This window comes from Rhagoletis pomonella, unplaced genomic scaffold (assembly GCF_013731165.1).
Source record: "Rhagoletis pomonella isolate Grant_MI unplaced genomic scaffold, Rhpom_1.0 Rhpom_scaffold_00006, whole genome shotgun sequence".
Taxonomy (NCBI): Eukaryota; Metazoa; Arthropoda; class Insecta; order Diptera; family Tephritidae; genus Rhagoletis; species Rhagoletis pomonella.
Genome location: NW_023458560.1, coordinates 41,058,316 through 41,067,453, shown reverse-complemented (window position 1 = coordinate 41,067,453; position 9,138 = coordinate 41,058,316). Strand labels below are relative to the sequence as shown.

General features: G+C 34.9%; 1 protein-coding gene across 1 annotated transcript; it reads right to left on the bottom strand.

Moving 5' to 3' along the window:
* Window positions 1-1,832: 1,832 nt before the first annotated feature.
* Window positions 1,833-7,779, bottom strand: LOC118740756 (probable phosphorylase b kinase regulatory subunit beta). The gene is made up of 8 exons (XM_036472415.1): window positions 7,191-7,779; window positions 6,694-7,122; window positions 6,476-6,618; window positions 5,943-6,404; window positions 5,724-5,872; window positions 5,078-5,347; window positions 4,230-4,305; window positions 1,833-4,159 (listed from the first exon to the last, which is right to left on the bottom strand). Exons 2-8 carry the CDS (start codon window positions 6,812-6,814, stop codon window positions 3,971-3,973), a joined length of 1,410 nt encoding a protein of 469 aa, XP_036328308.1. The 5' UTR covers window positions 6,815-7,122; window positions 7,191-7,779; the 3' UTR covers window positions 1,833-3,970.
* Between the last annotated feature and the right edge of the window lie 1,359 nt (window positions 7,780-9,138).

Below are 9,138 nucleotides of genomic sequence, written 5' to 3'. Positions count from 1 at the left end.
TTAGTTCATGTTGCCATGGTGCACCCCACACTGTGGGGTATACCATGACATCATTTAAGCTTCCCCGCCACGGCAAGACCACCAACGTTGAGGAAGTTTTCTATGGGAGTGTTATACCGGATTTTCACTCAGCGCTAATGTTTCCATATTTCATTTCGATGTCATTTCTTCGTCAAAAAATAGCCCTCGCAAGTCCAACGCAAGCTATGCTGACCACAGCATTTTTGCGGAAAGGCAAAACTACAATTTTGCGAAACTGGAGTTGAACTGATGAGGGCTATTTTTTGACGAAAAAATTACATCGACATCGACGTCGACAACCATAATAGGACCGATTATTTTTGTTATCTCAAGGCCCAGTGGAAATCCAGCATAAGTTTAGTAGAAATTTCAGTGACAAATTTAACGACAACACGTTGTCGGGAAAGGTGTTTTAGAATACTGCTTGAAATCAAAGATGCTATCCACAGGAAGCTTTTTATGCCAACGTATTCAAAAATATTTGACCATCATGCAGAAAATGGTAATAATGGTTAGTAATTTATGGAGGTCCATACCAAAACGTTACATTACAAATATTAAAAAAATACCTTTAATTCAAATCAGTTCTATTTACTGGTTTCCATCGAAATTTTAAACGAGGGAACGAAAAAATGCTACTAAACTTCCGTTAAGTCGCTTTAAAATCAGCCCTATCGCACCAAAACATAACAATTATGAAAGCAGCTAGTACTGCTGCTCAATCTTTTGAAACAAAAGGGTAAATTAACACTGCAATTTTTTGTACTTGGCTCCCTAGAAAACTTCGTAGTCTAGCAGATGGATCATAAGCAGTAAGTATCCGGCTCGCAGGAGTGGGGTTCCAAGTTGAATGTACTAACACAAAATATTTATTCAATTATAAATTGGTTGGCTTGGCGTTGTGACCAATGGTAACCATTAGTTGCCATCTCTGCATGCTGTAAGACATGCAGAGCCTCGAAGACTTGTGGTGCTAGGGCTTTTGCTTTATAAAAGTGTGAAAGAGTTTTTGGCGTATGCGCCAAACTAGTATTTAGTTATCTACGTACCAACTAGGAATGTTACTCCCGGGATCCCGGTATTTTTTAAGTCTCTAAAATCCCGGGATTTTCGGGATTTGTAATTTACACTGGTGGCTATAATAAAAACGCCTTATGTTGACCAGTTTTGGCTATATTTCCATTTGTTTATTTGATATCTAAAATTTTACATATAATAAATACCTTGCGACAGGCAATTTTACACACAAAAGAGCAATGCATTCGCGAAACCAAGGGCCAAATACAGTAAAATTGCATTCTTAATTTTTCTCTCTGACTTCAGGATTTTTTAAAAGAAACTTGAAATTTGAAAGTAATGAGTAATTCAAAAAATGATTTAAAAAATTCAGTGCAATGTACTTAAAAAAACAGGATGGGTACCAAATTAAAAAGAAGATTCTGTAAAGTTAAAACAGATTACATTTTTTTGGTGCGTAAGAGACGAGTAGGTATTGAAAATGCCCTTTTATAATTTTATCCTTCAATATCCTTGAAATTTTGCAATTCTTATTAAAAAAAAATATATGTTAAGTACTAACTTTATTAGCTTAAAAAAATAAAATATATGAATATATATGAATTCTACAAAATCTTTCTTTAATTTGGTACCCATATTTTTATTTTACATTGGACTGAATTTTTAACCGACTTCCAAAAAAAGGAGGAGGTTATCAGTTCGTCGGAATATTTTTTTTTTATGTATCATTACATCATGAGATATATATATATATATATTTGTTTTTTATATGAGAATTGAAGTCGGTTTTTTAGGCTCTAGTAAAACTGAGTATGGCTAACACGCCATATTTATTTTATGTTCCACAGTGTTATCACCGCATAGTTATATATAATGTGCCATATGCATAAAAACTAAGCAAATGCTTTTTCTTAAAATTGCAGACTTTTCACTAGATTTGTTCAAATAAATTTAAGTGGAAGATATGAAATTTTAAGAAAAAACAATTGCTTAGTTTCTATTTTTTATTCCGACGAAGTGATAACAACCTCCCTTTTTTAAAGTCGGTTAATAAAAGGAAACGAAGCGTAACATAAATTATGGAGGCTACTACTGTAAGCGATTTCAACCAAGGACAGCGAGAGGGTATCTCTCAATGACAAGATAACGCAGAAAAGTGAGTATTTGCAATATCTAACATATGTGAACTTGTATTTGCATATTTATTTCATTCAATTTTAGGTATTCAAATGTGGACCATTTAGAAGTGCTTGAAGAAATATGTACTTGATGCGAAAAAGATTGTGCTCTTAACGTTTAAAAAATAAAACTTCTATATGCCTTTATAGTAAAACTAATCTCATTTATAAAATAAGTTTATTCTGATCGCACCATTTTTAACATTTGGTGCAAGGCTTTAATCAAAAGGTATCATTTTGTTTGTAACTAGCTTCTGATGACTAAAAAAAACTCACTAAATACCAATGACCCCATAGTTTTACGCTTATTTAGGGAAATTTATTAAATGTAAAATATGAACCTTTTTTTTAATTTGGTGAATTTACGGAAACTGATTTATGATGGAAATATATATTTTTGGCGTGGGCCTCAATATTTGATTGTACCTGCTCCTTATGCAGATCTGTGTTTTAATAAAAACGAAAAAATCTTTAAATGCAGAATTTTTTAGGTTTATACTGGCATTTGATTCCAGTGTACTGATTACCCTACTTAAATACCATGCAACTCTTTACTAAAAGTCCTTTTAAACCTTTTTTTACGCTACGACATTTCCTGCCTCTAAGCTGTTCTTTGAAGCGAAGAAGGTACAAGTCGATGGGAGGCAGCAGAGAGGGTGTTCATGCTATCCGTAGCCCAGTGCTTGTATGGCAGCCATCGCAACATTAGTTTTGTGAGCGGGAGCGTTGGCTCGATGAAACAAGAATTTTACTCGGAGTTTGCTCGGCTTTCCGCAACCTCCTTATTGAATTTTTAACTGTGCCTGTATTACTAGCTCCCTTTTGCAAATATTCAATTGCGATAATTCCTTCATATCGTCGGTGATACTGCAAAACGGTCTATGTCTATTAGTACCCCTGACACTTATATGGTCTCTTAATTGCACCGGAATGCATCTGCAAATCGTTACACCCTAATAAACGAATAAGAAAACTGTCTACCTTTGGCTGATGAAGATGAACGATTGCCGGAAGCGATCAGATACAGATTAGAAATCAATTAAGCACCAAAGGTAATAAATGACATAGAACGTTTTGCAGTATCACCGACGGTATATTAATTGGTATAATTTTCGGCGATTCTTTAGAAATTGAAAAAAACACTGATGAATTAGTTTAAAAGTATCTTGGTTAAACCGTATTTTAATGAACTAACTTTTTATAAACAAATTCGTATTTTACCACAATGTTTGGTGAATCATAATATGAAATTGTCTCAAGTGAATATATCTCACTTAACGCGTTTGAAAAGTAAATAAATATTAAAGTGCAACAATGTGTAAGTAACAAGTATATAAGGTTCCAAATCTGAATTATTAATAAAACCGTGTCAGTTAAAAATTATAAAAAAGGCAGACTAGTTTCGTATGTTAGAGAGCTGCAAAACTGAATCATGGTGTATGGTATGGTTATATAAAAAAAAGTTAAAAAACGACGTCAAAACGGCATTAAATTCTCAGAGAGCACATTAGCGAGACATTTGAAATATGAAGGTAGGTTAAAAAACTTAACATAAATATTGCTTGCTTGTGCGAAATTCGCTCACATAGTGGGTGGGTAAATTTCGATTTAAGAATAGTAAAGATAAAGATAGATGTGATTAAATGTGAAGTAATAAATAGGTGCGTACATGTGTGTGTGGTTAATTTATACTTATTGAATTTATAGACTAATAACTTTGGCAAGCGGGTGAAATTCCAATGGCGCTGCTGCATTTAAGAAACATGACAGGTCTCATCGTGCATTTGGCCGCCACCATTTGAGAAGCCATTCTCATCTAAGGTGGATAGAGCGCCACCTTGCAGCACTTTATTGACAGCAGCACGCGCCAAATAGCCGGTGCTTTCCGTATAAAATAAAGCATAGAAAGAAGTCATGTCATTTTGGCGTTCGATGTTATTGTCCTGAAAAAGGAATATTGCAATTAAGTAAATTTAAATCAAACCACTATAATTCGCTTGTGTTTGTAAATACCTTGCAATACATGGCGAATGCCTCGCTGAGTATGTCATCTATGTCAAGCGCTTGCTTAAAATGTAACTCAGGATTGCTAAAAATAAATGAATTCGTTAATCGATATGCATTATGTAAATATGCTAGTTTTCTAAGATAAATTGAAATTAATATTGTATGCAGGGTGACCAATAAAGACTTTCACATAGATCAAAAGAACTTTCGTACTATTGCCAGTTACATTTACGGCCAATGAATCGTTGCTTACAAATCTGAGGCAATGTTACAGAATGGCTGCTGCCTCGACCCTAATATAACCTGAGCTCTTTCTTGGCATAGGCCCTAGCACGACAAAGAAAGCGCTCGAAAAGGAAAATACCTAACTCACTGGGAACTGCGTTGACGAAACACCAGGAGTCTTCGATCCTACAAGATGGCTATAAGCTATAGAGATACAGGCAACTCATAAACCTACCCAAGTAGAGGCAAAGAGTTATTACAGTAGCAGTACAATTAGTGCTTACTCTATTTATATATATCTACAGAACACTTCCGACCTCTTTGGTGAATTTTAGTAGACGCTTTGGTCCTTGGCGATTGCTAATTGTAGGCTGCACTTCACGTGGTAGTAACGCTAGTTTTTGCCTGCTGAAAGCTGGACACTCACAAACTATGTACTCCACTCTTTCTCGATAATAGTTACTATTTCTACACTTTATTTATTCCACTAAACCTAGTTTAAGCGCTTGCGCTGCTAACATGCAGAGAAATTATTTTTTACAAATTAATCATACGACTGATGATGTTACGATTCGTGAGTTTTTTCATTTAGGTAACAAGCATTTTTCCAAAAATATTTAACTTCTTACCGATTCAATATCGTCGCTATGATGCATAACAGTTCCACTGTAATTTGTCGCCTTTCAGGGCAATCGATGCACATAAGCGTCTCCTCTACCAGCAGTGAGAACGTGATTTCACCACGACTCATATTTGTCAACGTAGGTACGGTGGGTAAGAGATGACCTTGCGTTGTAATACCTTGAGTACGTTGTAGGATTTCCCATATTTTATTATAGAAATGTTTCGGTACTCGGCAGAGGCAACCCTCTAATTGGCGACATTGCAACGTCGTTAGCCTAGAAAAATTTATTCAATTCATTTACATTCATTAATTTGATTTAATTTTTCATTTCGATATTAAATTCATATTTATATTCATATTCCCATTACTTATATTCATATTCCCATACTTGTACTTATATTCATATTCCCATTACCAATTATCTTCAGGTTCAGATTTTTATTTCTATTCATTCATTCATTCTTATATGGATCGGTTAATTAAAAAAAGGAATAAGTCGACACCGTAAATTTGATGCAGTTCAACAGAGCTCATTTAAATGAACCGAACTGCACATCTAAAACATGCTGACTTGTCCCTTTGATAATTAACCGATTCATATGGATCTAATACTCGTATTCATTACCGTATTGATATTCTTCTTAACTTACTTTTCCTCAGCTGCCCATTCGCTTACAGTAAGCACTTTTTGCAGGAGTATACGCACTTGGTATGGTGAAAGATTTTCCAAATCAATTGATTCCTGCCCGGACATTTGTAAGTACAGACGCATGGCCTCCAGTACCCAACCAATGCGTATCTACAAAAAAGTAAAAATAAAAGCAAACAATTCTATTGAAAGTGGCACAAAAAGATCTCGCTTCATTCACCTTCAATATACCCCTAAACATGGACGGATTTGTGGCGATCAAACGACCACAATACAACACCACTTCCTGCTGCAACACCGCCTGTATCACATTGTACGGCTGTACTGTCGTATACATCACATTTTGTATCTCTGCCGGCATCATTGGTTTATCGAAATTTGTTTCCTTTTGTCCAATAACACCCACAGTTAACTCCTTGCCATTCACCAACACAGTGGTGATGAAAGGACTAATCGAATCGACAATGTGATGTAATAACGAGGAACAGTAGCGCACTGCGCGCCAATAGCGCAACGAACCTGCACGATGATAGAGCCGCGCTTGATTTACGCTTAGGCCATTCACTTCGAAATTGGCACCTTCGCGCTCCAACAAAATGCCCCACAATTGACAGAGACAATAAATGGATTCGGTATTGCGCATAGTTTCAATGATTTCGTGCGTAGGTTTGTGTTTAAAGTGCTGTTAAGAAAGTTTAAGTGTAAGTTTTTAATAAACAGCAGATTGTTTTGAGGGGAAAACAAAACTCTTACGTCCAGCGAAGTTTTCTGTTCAACATATGTTAGTGCCTTAGGCACATCGGTGAGCGACTGATAGCCGATATACTCATGATTGATTTGCACAAAAGCGTTATCATTGTAGGACAAATTGCTTTGATTCACAAAATCAAGATGCTCTAGAACAAGTAAAAAATTTTTAAAGCATACAGTTTAACTAAAAACAAAAAAAGGAGTACATTGTCCCCGCTTACCAATACACGAACTGCTTATCAAATTCTGAAAACGTCCTATGCGCACTTTCATGCCATCGCAGTAGCCTTTCTTTAGCATGGCCATCAAGTCGAGCATTTTTTTGAATTGCGCGTCGCGCATATGCTCTACGCGTATGAGCAAGCACACTGTGGGCGGCCGGAGAGACGCCAATATTTACCGACAAATTGCAGCTCGGTTTTGATATCATCAATCAGCAGCGCCATGTCACGATACAAATAGAAATCGGATACCTCAAAAATGAGTGGGTAGCAGAGTACAGTCATGCCACAGATGCGATATACTTTGCTGGTGCCCAGTGAGCCTACAGGGCGGCCGGGACGACCGGATAGGCCAACTTTGCTATTCACACCCAAGTGTTGATAAACTTTGATAAGTTCGGTGGAAGACCAAATTTGCACGGGTTCAACCTGGATAATTAAAAGAAAATTATAATGATCAATTATAAAAACGGTAACATTATGAAAAAAATAGATACCTCATGCGGTGTTTACGTCTGTATGCCATATGTTGCCATCATTGCACTACCAGATCCGTGGCAGTACCCTGGAAATTTGGGAGTTGTTGAAAGGAATGAAATACGTGAGTATAATTCAATAACCGCGGAAAAGAATTTCAAATATTGAAATAAAATTCAAATCAGAAAGAAAAACATATGCAGAATTTACTGTTAAATGCATTTAAAAAATAACTGCTATTTGAGTAATCAAATAACTCAACTAGTTACGCAGTATCGAGGTTTACATAAAAATGTTAACGCAGCACAAAGTTGTTAATCGAAAAATTTGTGAAATCGAGCCAGGCAGATGGTTACCCATTTATGCATTAACGACATGCAAGCAAAACACATAAGCCAAGTGATTGATTATTTAAATATTAATGATAGATGAGGCACATATAAACATTTCAACAAAGTTATTAATTTCTTTTTACTTTTTTTTTTTTTTTTGGTTAATCATGCAAATTTTGTTAGAACAAAAATAAGAGTGAACGAAAACTAAATGAACTTTCATTACTGTGTAAAATTAAATCGAAAGAAGAGCATCCTTAACTCAATTCACAAAGGCCCTAACCAGCCAATTTTTTATTTCACAGGAAAAGCAAAACAAAAAAAAACATTATAACAAAAAAATACAAACCATTGGTTTTGATAGTAACACTTTAAAATTTTTAGTGAAGTTGTATTTTAATATATTCTACCAAAATCTGTGAAAAACGCAGTTTCAAAAATTGTTGGTGAATTAAGGGAAATTCGAATATGTAGTTTTTCAATGTAATGGAATGCTATTTAGAGCTGATTTTTTCGAGATGCTAAGCTTAAAGAATGCGGGGTTGCACAGCAATTATGAAGTTTTGATGTGCTGCTTACTAGGGTGTTCGGTTATTCGCCTTTTTCCACAAACCGGTTTTCGAGTTATTCGAAAAATTTAAATTTGAAAAAACCGGTTCCCAATTTTGAAACTGAGAAAATACCTGATAAACCGGTTTTATTTTAGATAGTTTTATATTACAGTGAAAATGCTTATGTGGGTATTAAGTGATGACCAAAAATTGCAATAAAACTATTAACTAGGGATGGGTAAATTCGATATTCTAAGCTTCGACAACCGAGTATTAATCGAAATTTAGCTCCAAAATGACAAATTTTTGAAATCGAACTTAGTGGTGCTAAAATTCGGATAAATTCGAATTTTTCTGAGAAAAAAATCGAATTTCGTCTTTATTTGCAAGAAACCAACTCTGCAGCTTCCCTCTTTCTGACTAAATTTGGCATCACCGTATGTGGCACCACATTTGCCTTAGAGATGCACATCAAAAAAATACATCGATATTCTTTTGATCTGATGCATCGATACATATCGACGTATCGCATATAAAAGTCGATATTTTCGATGTAGCGAATGAATTAAAAATATACAAGAAAATGGAACAATCGGAACTTCGATAAACTGCCGGAAGCAATTTAAGTGAATTTTTTTTTGTCAGTTTCCATATTAAATTCAAGTAAACAAATAACTGTTCACTTAAATTGCTTTCGTGAAAGTGGCTACAAGTATTAACTCACAATGAAATGTATTTATTGTTTCAAATTAAATGAAAATAAATAATATTTCAGATGCTTTATAATCTGAAAACTGTATCTAATGCTTGGTTGTCATTTTGACATCATCATGTTAGTTCAATTGAATCTCTTTTTGGATTCGAGTTATCGCTTTCAAATTTTCAGTAAAAAAGAAAATGTTGAAAATTCTAAAAAGTTCGAATTAAATCGAATTTTCACCGCCAAATCTCGAATCGAATAATCGAAATGTTGGGCAATGTTCGAAACTCGGAAAAAATCGAATTTCAACCCTCCAATACCCATCCCTACTATTAGCAGTAAATATAGCTTTTATTTAGAAAAGAGCAAAGCAAAATATGTTCAA